Consider the following 25,829-nt stretch of genomic DNA (forward strand, 5'->3'; position numbering starts at 1 on the left):
CTGACATAGTAGGACCTTGAAGAATGATTGTTCTAACCAGTATAGCCCTAATGGTTTATCACGATAAGTGAGCCTGACTACGACGTTGAAGTAGGCGCAACGGTTGTGACCTGTTCTCCTAAATCTGATTGGTTCATCTATAAATTATAGTCATGCCGAATTCCAATCACAGCTATTTTCCAAAGACTGAATTCAATAATTGAGGACAAACATCAGTACCTTAATATATATTTCATAAACTATTCAGTAAAATATACCTTAATAGCATTTTAACTCATAGATTAGCTAAGTAATTACTTTATCAGTAAAGAAATGGAACATGTTATTGCTAATGTCCATCAACTCAACTATTAATAAACAATGTATAATGCTATATGCATCAATTTAAACATCGGTAATAGGGTTGAAACAAAATTCGGATACAAAAAGAAATTTCTAAAAGGTAATTATGTGTCAATAATAACATGGTTACGGTCAATTTTTATTAATCCGTATTATTGTATACACCTAATGAAACTCTGATTGGTTAAATGTGAATCATTTTAAAGGTTACAATTTATTGATCCAAGGTATGGATATATACAAATATATATTTTAACATATTACCTTAGACTACTATATACAGTATTGATAAATGTCTGAAACTACTGGTACATGTTATAAATCATGTTGTATTTCAAAACGATTAGATGGGAAATTAGCCATTGTCACTGGATCAAACACTGGTATCGGATTAGTGACAGCTAGTGAATTAGCTCGTCGTGGTGCTCGAGTCATTATGGCATGTAGAAATATAAGTAAAGCTGAAGATGCCAAAAATAGTTTATTGGAAAAATATGGTGCCAATAATCCAAAAAGTGTAAACATTGATGTAGCATGTAAACAGGTGGTTTCATCGTTGAGTCCAATCTACAGTGATCAAGTAAGTTCGTTGCTTCCAAAATTAAACTGAATACGTAGTCTAGCATCAGCTATTGGTTTATGTTATTATTTGTCAGCTGCATGTAATAACTCAAAAGATAAATCTAATGCTAATAATCAATATGCTTCTCGTTCAAATCCAACCGTAAATAAGGTTTTCTTTCACATTAGTTATTTGTCACTTAGTAATCACAAAGGTATCGAGTTAGTCCTGTCATAAAAATGTCATTTTCATATCTAAAATTCAAAACAATCTTGTAATATTGAAGTTGTAAAATCGACATTCAGGACTATTTCAGTAAAAGTTAAATCGGCAGATACAATGTAAGAAGACCTGACCAGTAGAGGTCAACCATATCGGGTGTGAAACAGTTACTCACCCCAGTTAACAGCTGAGGGTGATTCGAATGAAGTCAGAGATTGATATAACGGATGGTTTGGATATATATATATCAAGTATACTATGTTAATACAATAATCAGACTTGTCACGTTATATCAAATCCAGGACCTACGACCCGGAATCAAGAACCATAGTATAGACTAGATAATACTTTATTCAACAGAATTACAAGCACTCAGTCTCAGTGAGTCCGGAGTAGAAATCAATGTGAAGAAAGGAAATTATATATTTAGTAGTCCGTAGGTTAAATGTTTGTTTATCGACGCCCAGTCACCAATCATATTTTACTTTCACTACCACACATCAGACATGTATAACATTTGATACCAGCTCAATGATCCAGACATTAGGGGTTCGTGCACGATGCAAAAGATGAGGGTTCATGACTTTTCACTGCTAGTGAGTCCCTTACTGGGACAAAACGGTCATTCAGTGCTTAGATGTTTTCAATGATAGTCTAATTTAGATCAATCAGTGATCTCAATCAACAAACCCTTATTGACGACTACTATCTGATACTTAATAGTTACTACAAATATAATACGGCATAAAGAGATTATTATCTTTACTGCATATTAAGAAATATTACAAATATTTTGAAATCTAAAATTGCACATTTTATTATCATTAATTATTTCTAATACGCCTTACCTATTGAAATGTATGTTTTTGTTAGAGTATATTTAGTTCCTCTTACAAAATCTAGCCTAATTACCATAGCAACTAATCCGATATTTTATCGTAACTCATTGCTTTTATTAGAAGTATGAGGTATTTTTAAGAAAATATCGACTAAAATTAGAATGTAACAAGATTCCAGACAAATATTCTCTTATTTCATCCTAAGATTCAGATCATTATTTTACATTGAATCATCTATTAATTTGTCCGTATAATATAAAATTTTCATTGCCAACACATCATTAATTTTTAAGGTAGATATCAGTTATAGATCAGAAGGGGTTTTGTGGAGATTTCACTATTTTCATCGTTGAAATCATGAGTCAATTCAAGCTAAACTACCATGGAAAACCTGGAAGCACTGGACGGCCGTCTCGTCCTACTATGGGACTACTCAGTAGTGCGCATCCACGATCCCTCCTCGCTAGATACTAACCCAGGACCTACCAGTCTCGCGCCAGAGCACTGAACTGATAGACCACTGAGCCTGCTGGCATCCAACGGTGTTAATGTCTTACTTCAACCAATCCACGAAGTTGAGCAACCGTTCACCAATTGTCTTCAGTGAGTTCCTATCTCACTACAAACGTGGTATGAACTCCACTTGTCACTGCTTCTCACTAGAACTCCACTGCTTCCAGGTTTTCCATGGTGATCCAGCTTCAATTGACTCATGATTTCAACCATGAAAATATATCAGTTAGTTAAAATATGATATGAAGCTTAATGATTGCATTATAAAGTTTTCGAACATGATACAAAATTATCAATGTTATTCTTTTATCAACTTATTAAAGATTAATTTCAGAAGAGGGTTTTGTGGATATTATAGTAATTCTAATAGTTGAGATCATGAATCTCGCGAGGCGAGATCATGGATGCGCACTGCTCAGGAGTGAGTCGCACAATAGGATGAAACACCCTTCCAGTGCATCAAGGTTTTCCATGGTGGTCTAGCTTCAATTGATTCATGATCTCAACTATTCAAATTATTAAAGATTGTATTACATCTACGTTTTGTCAGATGAAAAGGAGAGATATTATTAACCTGTAATGTAATGAAATTAATCCCTTTTTAATTCAATTGACAATAATCTGAATTAGATGAAATACGAGTCGCGGATTTTACTGCTAGTTACATTCAGTCTACTTTATAGTATCTTATTGTTTTAATACACTACATATATACACACACAATATTCAATGTTTCAATTAAAGATATGATCAAGAGATAGATCCTTCTTTAAAGTTCAACCGGTCAAATTGCATGACGTAGATCACTAACTCGACCTAAATCAATAGATTTTTTATATGTCAAACTCATTACAATAAACAACTTTCTAATGTAAAAAAATCAATAAAGTGGTTAATTCTAACAAGTGGAATTTAATAGAACATTGAAAGTGCAAGATTTAAGGAGAAAAAAAAGACAAAGAAATCAAAGAAATATTTTCCTCCAATTGGTCCTATTTAATTAATAAATTATATCTAACTCCAACCAATCCACGAAGTTGAGCAACCGTTCACTAATTGTCTTCAGTGAGTTCCTATCTCACTACAAACGTGGTATGAACTCCACTTGTCACTGCTTCTCACTAGAACTCTTGGATTTACCTCGAGATGTGAACTTTGTCTAATAAGTAGTTTACATTATGGAAAGCCATTGAACATTGATCAGTTGTTTTGTTGAATTACTAACTATCGAACTGAAAACGTGCACATCTAATGGTGAACATGAAATTTTCAAACAACTAACTTATTATCTAATAGTTTACATTTCTTGATTCAGTCAACTGTATATATAGTGAACGACTATTATTCACTGATATTGATGATACATAGTTTACAAATGACATAATAGTTGAACTTCACTGGTCCATGAAGTCTTTTCATAACTTCAATAATTTCATGCCAGCTCAATGGACCAGACATTAGGGGTTCGGGCACGATGCAAAAGATCCTAGCTCCACAAAACCCTTTATTCTGACTTCAATAATTCTTTTTAAAATTAGACACTTTTGAACGTATATGTTTATTATAAGTGAATTACTTTAAATTTTTAACTTACAGCTAGGTATGACTTAAACTATAAATTGAACCGATTTTTACAAACCCTTCCAAAACCAACAACATTAAACAAAAAAAAAGAAATGGCTTGTAAACTTTTGTTCATTGAACAAAACAATGTTCCATGGAAAGTGTCATATCCGGACGAGAATAAATGAATGGTAACCGCTAGTAATTATTTACGGACTAATATTATAAGAATGTTCTTATTTTTTGACTATTAAGTAACTATATATATATATATATATATATATATATATATATATATATATATATATATATATATATATATATATATATATACATATGCGCCACACAAATCTCATTTGATTTGTGTGAGGGCTGTTATACTGCCCGGGTGCCCAAACTGATTTGTGTGAGGGCTGTTATACTGCCCGGGTGCCCAAACCGAAGCAGATGGTTTTCTTATGGGGCAGTGGAGCAACGTAAGAGGATGCAGTCTCATGGTAGCCAGTGACCAGTGGAGCAACGTAAGAGGATGCAGTCTCATGGTAGCCAGTGACCAACGACTGATTTATACGCCATTTGTTCGCTCAGGATACTGGAGCCCATGTGCACCATTGGTTTGGAATCAGGGTTATCCAAATACCCTTGTTGGATCCTCTGTGTCCACCAACCTGGTTAGAGCGCCAGATATTCACTTTTCGTCCACTCAAGTCCGTGAACAACAGTGATACCACATAAGGGCAGTGAGCAGAACTTCCCTGGCAGAGGCTATACACGCGTGACCATGTGAGAGCATTTCGAGAGGGAGAGCGGACTCTCCTCACTCTCGGCCGTACCAGGGCATTTAGGGGTATATATATATATATATATATATATATATATATATATATTTCATTATTAGCTTTTATTTGATCTATAGACTATTATCATACGATTTATTATTCTTGAGATATTTCCAATTTATTAATGACAGTTTCTCACAATCACAGCCACTTTTTGGTTTGACCTTGTACAAATATTATTTTTTATTTTATGGTGTGGTTTGATCTGGTTATGCTTGTATATAAACCCAGTATGTTTGAAATAAATTATTCGTATCGACGAGTCTGAGATTGGTGTTCTGGACTTAACAGATAGAGCTTGGCGGAAAAAAGACCAACCGGGACTCTTGACTGCCCTTACTGTCGTATGCGTCATTAGTTTGGTAGTATACGTCAGTGTATCTAAATTGACAATCGTATTTCGCGATAATCGTATAGCTAAGGTCATAACAGTAAGATTATTTGAATCTGTTTAGAATATATTCATCACTTAAACAATTTTATTGTACTGAAACTGTTTTATTTTAGTTTACGTTATATAGTACCTATTATCTTTGCATTCAATTTTGAATTCACCTTTCAGTTAATCATTGAACAACTTGATCTAGCTTCTCTACAATCAATCAGAGAATTTGTCAGACGTATAATAGTCACATATCCAGAACTTCATTTTCTCATTAACAATGCTGGTCTTGCAGTGAGTAAATATGAGAAAACTGTTGATGGCTTTGAAATGACAATGGGTGTTAATCATTTTGGAACATTTCTACTAACGGAATTATTATTACCTTTGATGAAACGTTCAACTCCATCTAGAATCATTAATCTCTCATCAATGGCACATTATAAAGGTCATTTAATTAAACCAGATTTACAGTTAAAAGAGAATGAATATAGTCAATTGAAAGCATATTTGATTCAAAGTTAGCCAATGCAATGCATGCTGCTGAATTAGGTGATAGACTTAAGGACAGTGGAATCACTGTTGTCAGTGTCCATCCTGGTGCTGTAAAGACTGATCTAGATCGAGATATAAACAGTGTCGTGATGGTAAGTCATCCTATACTACAATCATTTATACCCATTGCTTTTTCAATAGTAACCTAGTTTCTTTAGCAGATGTAATAAAAAAACATGAAAATAGATATCAAACCAATTACTCTAAAGATAATTCTAAACAGTAATCTATAACAGTATAGAATAGCTTAGTAAAAGTACATCTCTTACAGAATTAGAAGTAATTTTGAAATTTAGGATCATGTTGTGAATTGTTTGATGAACCTATCGATCTGTTTGATAAAAAATACCCACCATTTCACTAAATAACATCAACATTGCCACAATCAAACAAACACTTATAGATCATAAGCAAAGGTGGATAGTGGCTAGCAGTAGAATCCAGGACGCACGTTTCGTCCTATCTGGGACTCGTCAGCTAGATGTACCTGCATCTCAGAGTTGGTGTTCACTCTGGGACTCGAACTCAGTACCGTACGCTTCAAATGCCATCGCGTTATCCACTCAGCTACTGAGTCCTAATAGCCACTTGCTTATGCAATGGAGTGAAGTTTAAATTCACTTAGTATTGTTTGTTTGAATCTTCCCATTAATTTTTTGGACTGCAATTGATCCACTGCTTGCCACTATCCATCTTTGCTTATATTGCTTGTGAATTAAGGCTATATCGAGGCAATAAGCACAGTATGCACATATGCCAATAAGAGACTGATCAATTGTAGTCCTAAATGTCAAAGGGGAGATTCAAACAAACAATACCAAGTGAATTTATTTGTAGATCGAATATAAAATCGATGATTATCTAATAGTTAGGTTATAACGATCCCAAAGAATAATATACTTGAGTACTTATCTAAACGACACAGCACTGAATTCCAATCTCTTAGATGATTAAATAATCGGGTTATCGTCTAGTTACTGATGTTTTTTGTTTTCACATATTTTTTTTACAACAGTCTACAATAGTTGTGTTTGATTTGATCATAATCCAGGTAAGATATGAATGTGAGGTCATTTGTCTAATAAATAAAGTTTTCAATGTAGATTTTAGCGTTGAGTTCAACGACATTAGAGAACATAAAATCAATAACTAGACGAATACACATACAAGATAATAGAAACCTTTAATCCATAAAACACTTAGTTTATTCTGAACATTTATTGAGTTAAATTTTATTTGCGGAGTGCTGAGGAATCCCACTATAGGACGAAGTGGCCCCCTAGTGCTTCCAGGTTTTCCATGGTGGTCTAACTTCAATTGATTCATGATCTCAACTGTTAAATTTCATCTGTTAGCCATGTTTGAATGTTTACATTAAGTTTTGTTAAATAGAATGAAGTTGGAATAATAACACAGAATATGTTGTTATGCAAGTAACCTGAAAGTGAATAAAGCAAAATTCACCAAAACTTCACATAAATACATCTTTAATCTTTAAAAGATAACTGTACTATTCACGCTGAAAATCTCAATGACCTATAATGAATAGTCAGGTGTTTTGTGGAGATCCAGTATTTTCATAGTTGAAAGCATTAGTCAATTGAAGGTAGATTACTAAGGAAAACCTGGAAGCACTGGACGGGCGTTTCGTCCTATTGTGGGACTCCTCAGCTGTGCGCATCCACGACATAAACACCATCGGATGCTGGCGTAGTGGTCTATCGGTTAAGTGCTCTGGCGCGAGACTGGTAGATCCTGGGTTCGAATCTCGTGAGGCGGGGTCGTGGCTGCGCACTGCTCAGGAGTCCCGCTATAGGATGAAACGGCCGTCCAGTGCTTCCAGGTTTTCCATGGTAGTCTAGCTTGAATTGACTCATGCTTTCAACTATGAAAATACTAAATCTCCACAAAACACCCCTTCTGATTATTATTATTGTCTGTATGAACATGTATTCTTGATCATATGTATATATATATATATATTCTATTACTGTTTAGTGTGTCAATGAGTTAACTGTAGAACACTCCACATAATAAACAAAAATATATGGTGGCTAATGGTTGAATCCAGGACGCACGTTTCTTCCTATTCAAACAACCAATACAAATGAATTTTACGTAATAATTTTAATAAAGTTAGAAATATATATATATATTTCATATTCCTAAAGATCAAAAAGCTATGAGGAAACTTTTGTCATAAGTGTGTTTTTTATACCTGCGGTTATGTAACAGTAACAAGTGGTTAGTAAAATGGTAAAATGATTGAAGTGATCGGATAAACAGTGTATACTTAGAATCAAGCTACCAACTTGGTAAATTTAAGAAGTTATACCCAATCGATTAAGCAACTGGATGTATACTAGGGAATTCAGGCTGTTGTTCGACCTAGACAGTATGATTATACGTTACTCAGGAGATGGTAAAAAGATCACAAAACAGTCAGTAAGGTTACGTTTTTGTGCATTGTATCAACACTGAAAAATACATAAAATTCAAGGTCAACCTTCATGTTTGACAATCGATTGTCTCGAGATGAACTGTAAAAAGTAATGTCTACAATCAATTTTTATTACTTACTTACTTACGCCTGTTACTCCTCGTGGAGGAGCATAGGCCGCTCACCAGCATTCTCCATCCAACTCTGTCCTGGGCAATCCTTTCCAGTTCTTTCCAGTTGTTATTCATTCTTTTCATATCTGCTTCTATTTCCCGACGTAATGTGTTCTTCGGCCTTCCTCTTTTCCGCTTCCCTCCCGGATTCCAAGTTAGGGTTTGCCCTGTAATTCACATTGGTGATTTCCTAGATGTATGTCCTATCCACTTCCAATGTCTTTTCCTAATTTCCTCTTCAACTGGAATCTGGTTTGTCCTCTCCCATAAAACGCTGTTGCTGATAGTATCCGGCCAGTGAATGTTGAGTATTTTGCGTAAACAACTGTTTATAAATACTTGTACCTTCTTGACGATGGATGTAGTAGTTCTCCACGTTTCAGCTCCATACAGTAGGACTGTCTTGAAATCAATTTTTATACCCCTATTTAAATGGTTTTCTTTGGTTACTATACCCTACAATTTAATAATTGTAATGTTGGCAATATTTCATTATTGAAAAGAAATTTATCTCAATAAATAAGATACTTTAAAGATGTTGATTATTATCGCACCAGCACTTTCAGTTTTGACTACTTTTATCGGGTAAAATTTCATAAATGAACATATTTGGTGTGACTATAATTTATGAACAACCTGTGAGTATCCCCGATGTGAACTTCAGAATTACCACCTAATTACTAGGTATAGTTCAGGGTTATAAAACTCTGTGAAGAATTAGAATTAGGATTTACATTTGATGGTTAATGTCAGCAATTAGATTTAGGGGATTTCATCACGAACTGACATCAGATAAAATGTCAAAATTTTCTCTAACCATATCCATGAATGAATTTCGCACCAAAATGCATTATCTGTTATCCTCTTCCGGAGATACCTCAAAAGGAAATCGATTTCGAGTTGATTTGGGTGATCAGACAGCGTGACCGTAGTGCCGAAGCAACAACTGCTTGAGACCACTTTGTGAGTGAATTCTGTGTTAGTTCTGCATTTGCTAAGACCTTACCTCTCCAGAGACAGATATCCATGGGATAAGATGAGGTGTGCATCTTCGACCTTCGTCGACCTTTCCTAACTCCATCCTTTCTCTGTGGGAGTGCAGCATCGCCTTCATGCTGGTTGTCTGTGGGAAGCACTATACTGCCCTCACACCTCTGTACAGTCAGTAGTACGACTTCACCCTCACACCTTAGATTTGCTGCTATTAATCTTACTGTTCTCCAAACGATCTGCCTGACATGGTAGGACCTTGAGGAATGATTGTTCCAACCAGTATATCCCTAATGGTTTATTACGATAAATGAGCCTGACTACGACATTAAGGTAGGCAGGAAGATTGTGACCTGTTATCCTAAATCTGATTGGATCATCCATAAATTATAGTCTCACCACACATTTTAATTCCTCAACTGACTATTGAACAAAACATACATAAACTGATATAGCCTTAAAAAACCAGGCACATTTTAACAAACAAATCGATTAGATCCAGCTGATGTCTATATTTTTAATACTGATTTTTAACGTTTTTTAATGAATAATGGATGTAACTCATTTCGATAATTATCTACGGATTAGTTCTCTTTTATATCAATTCTTCTGAATCCAAAATTATTCACGCTATCGATGCCTTAATGATAGAAAACACCAAGGAAAAAGTAGAAGGGTGTGACTACAGTCAGTAAAAAACCAGTATCTATAACTCTCAACTTCAAAGGTGATGATGTCACAAGCCCAATCAGCAGGAGACTTAACAATAAATTAGCCAAAACACACACTTCAGCCAAATGATTAATACTGTATAAAACAACATGTTCAATAACACAATTAAAGGTCGGCAAGCACGACTTTCATGTTATCGTCAACTGTGTTTATAAACCAACGAGTACCTGTCATAGCACTTGGATTGAACGGACAGAAAGGAGGTCATATCGTAAATATTTTGAACATGTTCCAAAAAGCTTTCGAATAAAAGAGAACTACTTTAAACAACGTAATTAATAAACATATTTTGGATATAGGACACCAAGTCAGTCTTCTAATTTCCTGAAGCCGTTACTATCAGGCGTCAGAAACCTGATTTATGTGTACTAAAGGAGATAGTTGTCAATCTGTCTTTAACTAGGAGACAAATATTCCTTTATTACATCACAAAAACTTTGTTCAACTTTTTACTTCAATTAATTACATAATGACGTCTTTTTGTGTCAACTGTCTTCTAGATTAATAATTTTATTTTAATGAATTGAGCTTAACACATTTTATTCTTCTTTATCAGCGTTTACTCGTTACGTAACCGCTTGGGTCTAACCCCCTAAACCTATCCTACAACATTGTTCTAGAATATTCTATTGTGTAAGGTATATATTGATATTTTTTCCGTCTGTTAAATTCATTCACATTGACACCATACTATACTGATATGTTTTCAAACTAACTTTAAACTGAACTCTTTCATGTAATTAAATTTGTACCAATTTTGTAATGATGATTTTCAAATATCACAGATTGCAAGCAGCTGACAGGAACTAGAAGAAATAAAATGAATTCATATTATTCTTCTCAAATCTTTATTCTTGCTCTCTTCAAAGTGATAAAGGGAACTATGAGATTGTAGTAATTTGTTATTTGGATATTTCGAATACATAAATTTAAAATCAGAAGGGGTTTTGTGGATATTATAGTAATTTTAATAGTTGAGATCATGAATCAATTGAAGCTAGACCACCATGGAAAACCTGGAAGCACTGGACGGGCATTTCGTCCCATAGTGGGATTCCTCAGAAGTACGCATCCACGATGATGCTTCCAGGTTTTCCATGGTGGTTCCAGTCAATGATTAGGATATAACAAAAACTATATTTATTATTAACTTCATACCCAATGCTCAATTAATCTAAGATTACCAAATCCAAACTTGGCATTCATACATACAAATTCGTTTAAATCTTGAGACTAATCATGTAAACATTTTTATCATAATTCTTTTTTCTTAGAAATGTTTCGTCAAATTAGTAAAGCCATTGTTTCTTGGTCCATGGAAAGGAGCGCAAACTACATTGTATACAGTGTTGTCAGATAACTTAATCTCTGGTGGTTACTATTCAAATTGTGCATTGAAAGAACCGTCAACTATTGTCAAGAATAAAGATGAAAGAAAATGGTTTTGGAGTAAAACATGTGAACTCTTAAGAATCGAAAATACAACATAGACTATTGTTACTTTTAACAAAATCAAGAGTTTATTTCATATTTCCAAATCAATCATTTTGTTTGTATTTTGGTTTGAAAGTTAAAAATGTATAAAACAACTTCGACTATTTGTGTTGGAAAGGTTAGGGTTGGTTATGCATGAAACAACTATACACATATATGAATATATGATATCCTTACCAATCTATCAATATCAGTAGTTTAAATAAATGTAAGTGGAACACTTACTAGTCTACATTGAATGAATCAAGAAGTATCGGTTTGTCTGTAGTCTACTCTCTCTCTCTCTCATTATACTTGACCAATCAAACAGACAGGAAATGCGTTTTGTAATGAATGGGAATGAAAATAAAATGTGAATGCATCACAGGTTGGTAGATGTACGACCATTAACGACTAGTCTTTCATTCAAGATGAATATGTTATGTCCATTTATTCACTCACTCATAACATGGGTGATGTAATATAGATGACAACCACCATTCGGTAATTAATCAATGTAGTATAACTCTTTGACTGATCATAAATTCGAATTAATGGAAATGTTAAATCACTGTCAGACGAAATTAAGTCACACCGTATTCTTGTTTATGTGAACCGTCTATATCAAATCTGGTTGTCTTCTAATCTGAAGCTAGTCGGGACATGGAATTTTGGTTTCTGATCAAGTACCAAACATCAGTCTACTCAAAACTACAGATAACTCTCACTGACAACTACCAACTAGCACGAAATGATGCTCTAGGTTATCCTAACAACCACTCACAATCACATAGGAGTTATCACAGTTCCACGGTCAACGATATTGATTTTGTTGATTCGGCATCGTATGAGTTATGGCTTTTAATGATTTAGACTGCGAATTGACACTGGAGTGTGGTATGGTTGAAAGCTTCATGTAAGTGTGAGGCAGATGGATTTACTCCGAATAATCTGACACCTTTCCTTGAATCCTCTATACTGATTACACCCAAATAAATAACGAACCGGTAGGAGAGAGCTTCTTGCTTGACTGACTGATGGCTTCTTGTGGTATAAACTCGTTTCACGATTGACACATGAAGCGACTCTCTCCGACCAGATATTTACATTAATTTTGGTGTGAATTCCCCTCTTGTAAAATGACTACAGATAATATAGAATTATCTCTATTCAACATTTGTTACTGTACCCACTCCAAATGACATTGATGTAATATGAGGGAAATCTCAACTGTTTCACACACCTACATTTACCGTTGAGGAAATTAAAACTAATGGGAATTCGCTAAATGGTTTTCCCAATAGTCACAATGAGTAACAGCAGTATGTAACCCACTGTCAGATAGTATAAACACAGGTGAATTCTACTCTTGCTAACAGGTGAATGTTGTACAACCGTGATGGTAAATGAAGGTCACTACATGAACAATCGTCAAGATTTATTACAGTTCGAGGCCCACGATCTCACGATCCATTATGAACGAAGGATGCATAAGACATGAAACTAAATTCTGTTTGATGTCGTACAATCCACTTCGACTGACCCCATTTTGATGACAGTCGTAATAAACAATAGAATACGAGTTTAGTTTAACAAATCAATTTTCAGACATTCTTTTATGCACATAAACGATGAGAGATGCGAATTGAAGAAGGTGAACGTGTCAACTCATTGAACAATAGGTGACTCAGTCTTTATAATCATGAAGCAGATCGAAGCTACTAAATAGACAAACACACACACACACACGCCATCTATACACATGAAAAAAGCATGATCAGTGTTATACGTGAGTAATTGGCATGAATAAATATATACAGGTGATAGGACAAATAGAAAGATTAAACTAATCTGTCTGTTCAAAGGTTGGAACAAATCACGTAAGCTTATGATAACAGAGATTTGATATTGAAATCTCAACCACTAACTAATCAATCAATGTAAATTCATTTCATGAACAGTCTCCTTATCAAACCGACAAAATGTTTTCATCACAAATAAGACTAAGTTGTAAAGACGTTCATATAATCCATAATTGATCTACAGTGCATTATTTGTCTACGATCATAATGTTTATTTAGTCAATTGATGGAGATTCTAAGTAAACAGTCACTTTTTCAATTATACTTCTCGTAATCAATATAGAACAAAGTAGTTGCTGGTATATATCATGAATACCTCGATTATTGCTTAGTATGTTGAATATTACTAAACATTGGTAGCTCTCATTTATCTTTTTGTTTCAAGTTTTTTCTCATTAGTGCAAGGGTTCTGATAGTAGAAGTACAGAAGTACATGTATAAATCTCGCAAGTGATAAACAACCTTTTATATCCAGATATATATGATCAAAACTCAAAGTTTAATCTCTTGTGATATGTATATTCAATTATTTTTGTTACGACAAAATAAAGACCACATTTTCCCTTATTTATCATACTGTATAAGTAACCTTATTTACATTCAATATCTTTTGTTTCTCTGTATCATTGGTAAACAAACGGATATAATTGTTTGATTATATTCTCACACACTAATGTGATTGTTGAAAAATAAACACTATCTCCACCATCTGTTCTTCTGGTTTATTGGCCACGTCCTTTGATTGAAGATTATAATAGTGCTATAACATCCTTTTAGACCTTCCCACACTATGTTGGAGTTTTGGCCTGGATTATTATTAAATAATACTATCGGGTTCATTCTTTCTCATTACGCCGTTGGTGCCACCACGTGCAGAGGAACCTTTGTTAATCAAGTGAACTCATTTGTGATTGTTATCTTACAGAACAGCTTACAAATAACATTCATTTCATAACAACTATTATCATTTTGTTGTTTATATACCATTTATATTGTAAGTATAATTTGTTACCTTTAGTGTTACTCATAAACAGACACTTAGAATTGTAGCTTAATTCTTTTTGATATAACATCGGTAACTTTGCGTATTGTTATATCTTGAATGAGCTCTTTTACTGGGATCCACCACAAGTCTCACAACTGATAAGATGCAGATTCTTCAATCGTGTTTGCTTGTTTTTCTAGGCTGTTGCTCGGATAAGAAAACATCATCTGTTAATAATCATATCACTAAATTATGTACATAACGTTTGAAAGTAATCGATATTTCAATTAGATTGTTATATGTTTTCATAGTCTATCTTGATAAATCAGCTAATATTTCTTGAATTTCACCAGTCAGTTATTGATTAACTCAACTTAACATTCCTATGCTTTTTCCTTTGTGTACAATGAGGCCTATTGATGCAGAGGCTGCTGTTACACTAGTTGTCTTCATCTGCATTTTTTTGTGTATGAGATGGAAGGGCTAGGTCATCTGCGAAGTTCAAATCAAGTTGATTCTGAGATGACCATTGTATTCCGTGTTTCCCCTCAGATGTCGAATTCTTCATAATCCAGTCAACCAACAGATGAAAGAGGAAGGGGAGAGTAAACAACCTTGTCTGACTCCGGTCCTTACTGGAAATGCATCTGTCAGCTGTCCTCCATGCACGACTTTGCACTGTAGTCCGTCGTATGGGTTCTGGATAATGTTGACAATCTTTTCAGGAACTCCATAGTGTCGAAGAAGTTTCCATAATGTTCTCCTGTCCACACTGCCAAACACCTTCTCATAGTCGACGAAGTTGATGTATAGTGGCGGGTTCCACTCAACAGATTGTTCCACGATGACCCCTAGTGTCGCAATTCGGTCTGTGCACGACCTATCCTTACGGAATCCAGTCTGTTGATCACGAAGATTGGCGCCTATTGAATCTTTCATCCTGTTCAGCAACACTCTGTTGAAAGCGTTTCTCGGTACCGATAGTACATACTTATGAATTATCATTTTGAAAAATAAGTACATATTTGGGATTGTACAGCATTAAAAATGGATTCGTCGAAAAGATATCGCTTCGTTGAACCAATTATTCTTATTTTATACCTGATACTGACTGACAGCGGTATCTCTGTTATTCCAATTTGACTAAACTTTTAACATTCTGAAAGTTTTATATACACCCTTAGCAAAACTATCCGTTTTACATCTACAAACAATAGATCATACTTCAAACCATTCAGAGGTCAATTAGTTATTCACAAGACTAAGCCAACTAACTCAAAGAACAGACAACTATCAAAATACTGTCTTTAAATCATCAACAAGATGTACATGAATAGATCATTGACGGAATTTTCATAGGATTCAGTTTTCCAATAGTTGAGATCATGAGTTCGTTGAAACTAGACCACCATGGAAAATCTGGAAGCAGTGGATGGCCGTTTCGTCCTATTGTGAGAATCACTCCTCAGCAGTGCAGATCCACAATCCCGCCTTACGAGATTCGAACCCAGGACCGATCACTTTCGCGCTCGGGCGCTTAACCTCTAGACCACTGAGCTGACACCCAACGGTGTTAATGTCTAACTTCGAGTCTCGGGAGGCGGGATCGTCGATGTGCTGAGGAGTAAGTCCCACAATAGAACGAAACGGTCGTCCAGTGCTTCCAGGTTTTCCATGGTTGTCTAGCTTCAATTGACTCTCCATTTCAACTGTGAAAATACATGTAAGTTGTTGAAAACCGATTGGTTAAATACACGTCTCTCAAATTGTGACACTATTCTGATTTGAACTGAGAATCCATGTCAACACACAACTGCATCTACAAATTAGATTGTGTCGATTGTGATACCTTCTATATTGGAGAGTCATCTCGCGAAATCTTGACTCGAGCCAAAGAACATATTAGGTACACAAAGAAATCACCCAATAGTCACGTAGAACTGAATAGACTTCAAATTAAATCGACAATAGCAGCTCATGCCATTTTCAGCGACCACCAAAACGATCTCAAGAACATAAAAATATTACAAAAAGCTTTTTTCAATTACAAAGAAAGGATAGTAGCTGAAGCGTTCCATATAATGCTCAATTATACTGCCCTCAACAGAAAAGGCCTTACTATACATCCTACTTGGACTATCTACCCTAGCCAACGATAGTGTAATACGAAGACAAAGATTATCAGAACTATGTGATAATCTTCGTCTTCTTATTACACTATCGTAATATATCTTTTATCACTATATAGGTCATATATTTTTCCTTCTTAACAGTGCATACAAACACAGAGAAATTTGCATATTTGTCGCTTTTGAATCACTTTGACCGCAATGATATGAAATTAATTCATTCAGACATGCTTTTTGATTGGTAGCATAACATTTGTGTTGTTCAGTTCTACTATTTAAACTTGGATTAATTTTGATTTGTTTATCTATTCTCCGAAGAAGTAGCCTACACTAAGTTACGAAACATCAGAAAGTTGAATTGTTTACTCATTAGGATATTACAAATATATTGTTCATTTATGAGAATCGATCTGTATTTGTAAAAATAGTTTAACACATAACAAACCACCTGTATACAATCAGTTCGATAAATGTCTGAGACCATTGGGATTTGGCACAAAGCATGTTGTATTTCAAAACGATTAGATGGGAAGTTAGCCATTGTCACTGGATCAAACACTGGTATCGGGTTAGTGACAGCTAGTGAATTAGCTCGTCGTGGTGCTCGAGTCATCATGGCATGTCGAAATCTACGAAAGGCTGAAGATGCCAAAAGACGTCTATTGGAGAAATATGGTGCCAATAATCCACAGAGTGTGAACATTGATGTAGCGTGTGAACAAGTGATTTCATCGTTGAGTCCAATCAACAGTGATCAAGTAAGTTCATGGATTTTACAATCGGTTATTATTATTAATGGCTTTATCCAATATTATTTTCTGGTACAATATAGAATTCTCAACATGAGGTATTTCAACAATCTTTTTTCTTTACCAAAAAAAAACAAAAAAGGAGATGAAAAGAAGAAGGTCAAAAATAATCTGAGTCTGTATAAATAATCAAATTCCAGACATGTTTAAGAACACTGGTTATTTACTAGGTTAACTCTAACATTCTGTTCGTCACAGAGTATATTTGCTAGGTAAGATATTACAGAATTTTTTTAGATTTACTTGCATATATGGATTTTAATGTATTTACGCCTTGTTCTACCAGAAGATATACAAGGCGGAAGATATGAATGAAGTGGATGGTTAGTATCTGATAAGATAACACCTGCCAGGAGTTTGCAAGACTTCAGATGTCTATCCACAAGCATATTAACAATGACCTCAAAAGATTCACTACACACCTCACAAACTGCCTTCGGAACTCTCCGCAGTACAGCGAAGTTTTTTTCTCAAAAGCCGAGGAAAGAATAATGGAGAACAGTAAAGAATAATAGGTAATATGCAGGAATTTACAAATCGTATGAGTAAATGGCGAGTAATCCCAAAAGCATGCAGCCTCTTTATGTAGTAAGTCAAACGGTAAACTTTTTTCGGCAACAGTAAAACATGAGAAAACCAAGAGAGATCAGAGGAAAAAGTAACACCAAGATAATTGACCTTCGACACTGTTTATCAACGAGTCTCCAATTGCACAAGCATCATGGGGTCATAAAGTAGTGTATAGATGCTGTCCATGTTTCAGGCTGCAATTAACAGCTTGACATTTATATGGATTAAGTATGAGACCATTGCTAATAGACCACCATTCAATATGAGACAAAAATTCACTCATTTCTATGGGATGTAAAGACGTAGAAATTGGCATACATACAGTGAGGTCGTCCGCATATTTCACAAAAGTGTTTTCTGTGGAAGATGGAAGATCATGCAGAAAAAAAGAGAAAAGGAGAGGTGAAAGAAGAGCTCCTTGTGGTACACCTTCATTAGACAGAAGAGACGTTGAACACTTTCTTCCAAACACAGTGTACTGTTCTTTTCCAGAAAGGTAGGAACATAGCCAATCGGTTATCCAATTGTCAATGTTGACGCTGTTCAGCTTGTTAAGTAAAAGGTATCTTGGAATAGAACCAAAGGCAGAAGTATAATTCAGAAAAGCGCATCGAATATAATTCTTACCCTTTTCCAAGCCGAACACTATATTGTGATGCAAAACAGCAACGGCATCTAATGTGCTTCTTTTGCATTTGTAAGCAAACTGATATGGATCACTGTGCTCTTTTATTGCAGGTTGAAGTGGGAGTATCAATAATTTTTCCATTATTTTGAGGAAAGGTGAAGTTATTGCTATGGGTTTAAGATTCACACTTTTATCACCAGATACTTTCTTAAGTATAGGGACTATCTTTATCTTTCTCCACATTTTCGGTATGAGGTTAGTTGAGAAGGATCTGTTAAAGATATTCGTGAATGGATAATATAGAATGTCAGCACATTTTTTAAAAAGGGGGTTTGGGATGCCATCAGGTCGTAAACATTGGGATGAATTAAGAGACTGGAGACATTTTTGGACATCATTTTCAGTGAAACTAGGAACACAATTATTCTTCAAATCTGTGGATATAGGGAGCATGAAGTCAGATGACTGACGTACAAAAGACTTATTTAAGTCACAAACATTCAGCTGGTTATCGCTTCTAATCTGCCTATCCCCTGTAAGTTCTTTAAAGAGTCTCCACATACTTGGAGAGTTTTTACAAGATAGGAGTTTCTGAGTAAACATGGAGTTGAGACGTCCAATCTCTAGGTTTATCTGACCATTTAGCTTACAAACTTCAATAGTGTTTTTCTCGTTGTACGTTCTTTCTTTTATCCTCCGTAGTCGTTTTAGTTGTGGAGATGTAAGTCAATCGAAACTTAAAAAGGTTTCAGTAGGACAGCAAGTATCAAAACAGAATTTAAGACAACAGGTGATAACATCAGTAGTGTTTTCCAGTGAGTCGACTGTAAATAATTCCCAGTTAGTCGTACGAAACATGTTTTTCAGATTTCGTATATTTTCTTCTGAGTAATTCCTATGTATGACTTTTTCTGTCTGGTATAAGTGTGTACTCCTTCCATGTTTTCCATATACTTTAGGTAGAACATGAACTATAAAGTGATCCGAGCTAGACAATGGAGCACGTTTGCGAGTCACATATGAACCCACATCATTAATGAAAACCAGGTCTAAATGAGCATCGAAACGAGTAGGAAAATCTACTACATTTAGGTGACCTAGTGATGTAAGGAAGCTACAGTCACATGAATTGAAATCACCACATACAATTGAAAGTGAACCACAGAAGACAGTAATGGCGAATTCAGCAAATTCGTCAGCGAAAACAGATAGCGCAGATGATGTGCATTCTGGAGTCACGTAGATGTTGATAACATAAACATATCTGTATTTATTCAGGTGTTTTGGATGGCAACGTAAAGTTAGACAGTCGATAAAGCCATTTGAAAACTCGAAACAAGCAAAAGCAGATCGACATCAGGTAAAGTTTACAATCGTAGCTACACCGCCGCCACACCTCTTTTTATTTCTTGATCGATCCTGACGATAGATATTGAAATAGTTAGCAAATGTTTCCACTTTCGCTAGATCAGATTCAGCCAATAAATCTGAATCTTCGCTTAACAGTAACGGGGGGATACCATTACTACGTTTCGTCCTCCTTTTAACGTACGAAAACAGTCGCTTCGGATAGGTACGGCTATCGTATGCCAACTGTTGTTCGTAAGCCGTGTGGGATTTGGCTATGGTCTTTTTACATATATTCCGGGTTTTTTATATTCGCACTTAAATGATGCCTGACCTGTTGACAAGAATAAGTCCCAGAAGTGTTTCCTACACTTCAACAGCTTCCGGGTTTCCTTATTAATCCATGGAGGGCAATGTGATAGCTTACGTGCTGACCATGGGATAAACGGTTGAGTTACGGATTCGAACGTAGACTCAAACCTATTCCATGCATCATCGATCGATCCATCAGCATCGACCGACCAGTCAACCGAGATAGCATGGTTCCTGATTGCCGGAACATTAGCTCTCCAGATATTAGGACGGGGTGGAGCAGATGCAAATTCTATACCATGTATCCGGAACTTAAAGGAAAGTACGACATAGTCACTATTCACCAGTGGGGGAGTGTAGGAGAAAAGAACCTGACTACAATGTAGAATATGAATTGTGTTGTTTGACCTGATTGATAAAAAAAGATCCATATGATCCATATTAAACACGAGAGCACACACACTTACGATGTACAGCAATAAATATCTACTACAAACATCATCCAATCAGTCTTGTTTAGTTGTGCATTTCCCTAATGGAACTGATTAGTATTGGAGTACGAAAACTCATTGTAACATTAGTTGTGACTTAGTGATTGAAGGTGCGTGGACTCTACACATCGTAAATATACAACATATGGCGAATCATGAAGACGACTTCTTTTTCGATTGAAATAAAAGCCATATTAACGATATCTGGAAGTTCGATTGATAAATCTACGTCACTTGTGATATTTCTTCTACTTATATTTTCTATCAATATCAATCAGTTTGTGTTTCACTGGAACTAACTTCCATTTTGTTGCGTTGGACAAAATGATTGTTTTCCATTGTTTCAATCGATTACAACACTGAAACGTAAACATCCTTTCTAATTTAATGCATAGTTTCCGGTGTTATTCAATCTCAAAAATAGTTCAGTACTGTTGACAGAACTAAATGATTGGATACATGGACAGCATTAAATGAAATGAGAATCATATGACGAATTCGTTTAATGGACAATTGAGAATGTAATACGAGATAGTATTTAATACAGAATGGTAAGTAAATATCATGTGATAAAAAGACAACGAACTCCTTGACTATTGGATATGATTCCTTTTAACTGAATAGCGTGAAACTCATCAATACATGTTCTGTGAATTAAACGATATATTATTCTTCCTTGAGATAAATGTGATTACTTTGCTCAAATGTTATCCCCATATTAGTAGAGTATTTCCTTCTTTCTTTCATTTTCATGACATTCTGTCTTACAAAACATACTTCAAACTTATCCTTCAGCTAATCATTGAACAACTTGATCTGGCTTCTCTACAATCAATCAGAGAATTTGCCAGACGTATAATAGTCACATATCCAGAACTTCATTTTCTCATTAACAATGCTGGTCTTGCAGTGAGTAAATATGAGAAAACTGCTGATGGCTTTGAAATGACAATGGGTGTTAATCATTTTGGAACATTTCTCCTAACGGAATTATTATTACCTTTGATAAAACGTTCAACTCCATCTAGAATCGTCATTCTCTCATCAGTATCACACTACAGAGGCCGTTTAATTAAACCAGATTTGCAAGTTCAACCAAAGGAATATAATGAAGCAAAAGTTTATTGCTCATCAAAGTTAGCCAATGTAATGCATGCTGTTGAATTAAGTGAGCGATTGAAGGACAGTGGAATCACTGTTGTCAGTGTACATCCTGGAGCCGTTAAAACAGAGATTTTTCGAGATGTGAAAGACTTTTCATTGGTAAGTTAAAATGATTGATTTAAATAGAATAACTTTTAATTTTCAATGGTTAGTATGGTATATGATGATTGTGAAATTGTTATATCCCGATAACAATAGTGAATGGTAACTTTGGGATCCATTTATGGACCAATATTATGTATATAATTTTTATCGTATATTTGCTAAATAATTAAACTACTCATATTCATGTTCCTTTCATTGTGAGCTTTATTTTGACCCTTGGACTATTATTGTACGATTTACCATTCTTGAGTTATCCCTATTCTATTAATTACTGTTCCCCCTATACACAGCCACATTTAGCCAAATCTTGTACAAATGTTATTTTCTATTTTATGGTATGATGTGGTCAGTCTGTTTGGTATATAAACTCAGTATGTTTGAAATACAATTATTCATGCCACAGAAGCTATTATTGGTGTTCTGGACCTAACTGGCTGGGCTAGGCAGAAGCAAGATCAATAAGCACTCTAGACTGCTAATACGGTTTTCATGTATCACTGTTCCAATCGATAATTCGCTGCTCCCTGATTGGCGGTCTTATCACGTCATACATTAACTAGGCATCCACTCGGCCACAAGATATAACAGAAATATCGTCTTTAGTTGGCATATGTTACTTGGTATAAGAAAAATATCACAATACTCGATAATTTCAATAGTTCTATCCATGTGAAAAACATGTTTTTTAAATCAAATATAAAGTTCATTTGAAGCAACATCAATCAGGAATCCTCCATAACTTTATTAGATTGAAGATGTATCCTAGATTTTGATCGACCGATTTGTGTTTTGATGAAATGATTCTAGAAAAAACATAAAAACTTAGCAGTTATCGGATTTGAAATTTTTGAAGTTGATATATCGATTGCCTGCGTGCCCTGTTTAATATATGAAGTTATAAGACCGCCAATTAGAGAACAGAGAATTTATCGATCGCCCAATGATACACAAAAGCCATATGAGCATTCTTGAGTACCTAACAGTCCTGCTTTCTGCCTAGCCCAGCCAGTTAATACCACAACACCAATAACAGCCTCTGCAATATGAATCATTATTGTGAACGCTATATTCGCTTCCCTAGGCTAGTTCCGTACCCCCGAGCTAGAACTACTCAGCGACTTGAAGACCAGAGAAAAGGCACAAAGTGTGAGGGAAGCAGTTTACTACAGGGTTCATTTATGTACAGAAAATATAGGGATTTTATAGTAATTTAAGAGTCCTTGAGTTTTACTGAAAGTTCTAGAATACTGCTAAACATAGTAGCAGTGTATTAATCAGCTAATCAGGATCTCCACATGTGACTTTTCCATTTTCGTTATTTTAGTAACATAACTTCACATAACTTCTAATTAATCGCTGATTGGTTGAAATAGCCCTTGATGACTCCTGAGCTTGTCATGTCGCTTGCGAGAAAATTGCAGGGTCATCCCAACACAAACATACTGGGTTTATATATCAAACAAACTGACCACATCTTACCATAAAAGAGGAAATAATATTTGTACAAGATTTAGCCAAATGTGGCTGTGTTTATAGGGGGAACAGTAATCAATAGACTGGGTATAACTCAAGAATGGGAAATTGTATAATAATAGTCTGGGTCAAAATGTAACTTATAATAAAAGGGACACGAAAATGGATACTTTAGTTACTTAACAATTATACAATAGGAAATTTATATATCACATTGGTTCATAAATAGTTCTCAAGGTTATCATTCATAAATCTCCACGGAATATAAAAGAAGTACATTCAAATGTTTTGACAATGAATGTTTTATTACTAACACACGCAATTTAATGGAAGTTATTACTTCAATTATTCTCAAAATATCAATCATGGGTGAATCACAAGCTCGTTTATACTTATCAATCCAGATGAGTTCGATTGCATGATGGAATAGTTGTCAACTTACTAAACCATCCACATCAAATTATGTTGACGTGAATTTGTCACTCTCCATCCACTTATTCTGTCAGGAACTACAACTTACGAATAGTCATAGATAAATTTTCGATGCTCCACTTTCCATCACTGAAGTAAAAACGGGTATGACTCACACGTTAAACAATTCACTGATAAATCATCTCAAATACCTCTCATCGAACTCACCTACTTCAACATAATGTAATCCCTTTACTAGCCAGGTTGACGTTTCTTATCTATTAAATTGATATTTCATGCCAAATGTTTTATTCCTGATGAATAAATTATTCGTTCTTATTTTTATTTAGAAATGTATCATTGCAGTGAAATGGCTAACATTTATCAGTCCATGGAAAGGAGCGCAAACTACATTATATACAGTGTTGTCAGATAACTTAATCTCTGGTGGTTACTATTCAAATTGTGCATTGAAAGAACCGTCAACTATTGTCAAGAATAAAGATGAAAGAAAATGGTTTTGGAGTAAAACATGTGAACTCTTAAGAATCGAAAATACAACATAGACTATTGTTACTTTTAACAAAATCAAGAGTTTGTTTCATATTTCCAAATCAATCATTTTGTTTGTATTTTGGTTTGAAAGTTAAAAATGTATAAAACAACTTCGACTATTTGTGTTGGAAAGGTTAGGGTTGGTTATGCATGAAACAACTATACACATATATGAATATATGATATCCTTACCAATCTATCAATATCAGTAGTTTAAATAAATGTAAGTGGAACACTTACTAGTCTACATTGAATGAATCAAGAAGTATCGGTTTGTCTGTAGTCTACTCTCTCTCTCTCTCTCACTCTACTTGACCAATCAAACAGACAGGAAATGCGTTTTGTAATGAATGGGAATGAAAATAAAATGTGAATGCATCACAGGTTGGTAGATGTACGACCATTAACGACTAGTCTTTCATTCAAGATGAATATGTTATGTCCATTTATTCACTCACTCATAACATGGGTGATGTAATATAGATGACAACCACCATTCGGTAATTAATCAATGTAGTATAACTCTTTGACTGATCATAAATTCGAATTAATGGAAATGTTAAATCACTGTCAGATGAAATTAAGTCACACCGTATTCTTGTTTATGTGAACCGTCTATATCAAATCTGGTTGTCTTCTAATCTGAAGCTAGTCGGGACATGGAATTTTGGTTTCTGATCAAGTACCAAACATCAGTCTACTCAAAACTACAGATAACTCTCACTGACAACTACCAACTAGCACGAAATGATGCTCTAGGTTATCCTAACAACCACTCACAATCACATAGGAGTTATCACGGTTCCACGGTCAACGATATTGATTTTGTTGATTCGGCATCGTATGAGTTATGGCTTTTAATGATTTAGACTGCGAATTGACATTGGAGTGTGGTATGGTTGAAAGCTTCATGTAAGTGTGAGGCAGATGGATTTACTCCGAATAATCTGACACCTTTCCTTGAATCCTCTGTACTGATTACACCCAAATAAATAACGAACCGGTAGGAGAGAGCTTCTTGCTTGACTGACTGATGGCTTCTTGTGGTATAAACTCGTTTCACGATTGACACATGAAGCGACTCTCTCCGACCAGATATTTGCACCAATTTTCGTGTGAATTCCCCTCTTTTAAAATGACTACAGATAATATAGAATTATCTCTATTCAACATTTGTTACTGTACCCACTCCAAATGACATTGATGTAATATGAGGGAAATCTCAACTGTTTCACACACCTACATTTACCGTTGAGGAAATTAAAACTAATGGGAATTCGCTAAATGGTTTTCCCAATAGTCACAATGAGTAACAGCAGTATGTAACTCACTGTCAGATATTATAAACACAGGTGAATTCTAC

The 25,829-nt window shown here is 35.0% G+C and overlaps 3 protein-coding genes across 3 annotated transcripts; all 3 read left to right on the top strand.

Moving 5' to 3' along the window:
• Positions 1-634: 634 nt before the first annotated feature.
• Smp_203950 (uncharacterized protein) lies at positions 635-5,787 on the top strand (the record flags this gene model as incomplete). The annotated part of the gene is made up of 2 exons (XM_018790085.1): positions 635-930; positions 5,451-5,787. The coding sequence occupies 2 exons, from the start codon at positions 635-637 to the stop codon at positions 5,785-5,787; spliced, it is 633 nt and encodes a 210-aa protein (XP_018655464.1).
• A 10,847-nt stretch (positions 5,788-16,634) lies between these two features.
• Positions 16,635-24,477, top strand: Smp_120070 (putative short chain dehydrogenase; the record flags this gene model as incomplete). The annotated part of the gene is made up of 3 exons (XM_018790087.1): positions 16,635-17,359; positions 21,554-22,021; positions 24,262-24,477. The coding sequence occupies exons 1-3, from the start codon at positions 17,072-17,074 to the stop codon at positions 24,475-24,477; spliced, it is 972 nt and encodes a 323-aa protein (XP_018655465.1). The 5' UTR covers positions 16,635-17,071.
• Positions 24,478-25,125: 648 nt separating this feature from the next.
• Positions 25,126-25,335, top strand: Smp_203960 (uncharacterized protein; the record flags this gene model as incomplete). The annotated part of the gene is made up of 1 exon (XM_018790088.1): positions 25,126-25,335. The coding sequence occupies one exon, from the start codon at positions 25,126-25,128 to the stop codon at positions 25,333-25,335; it is 210 nt and encodes a 69-aa protein (XP_018655466.1).
• Between the last annotated feature and the right edge of the window lie 494 nt (positions 25,336-25,829).

Source organism: Schistosoma mansoni, chromosome W (genome assembly GCF_000237925.1).
Source record: "Schistosoma mansoni strain Puerto Rico chromosome W, complete genome".
Taxonomy (NCBI): Eukaryota; Metazoa; Platyhelminthes; class Trematoda; order Strigeidida; family Schistosomatidae; genus Schistosoma; species Schistosoma mansoni.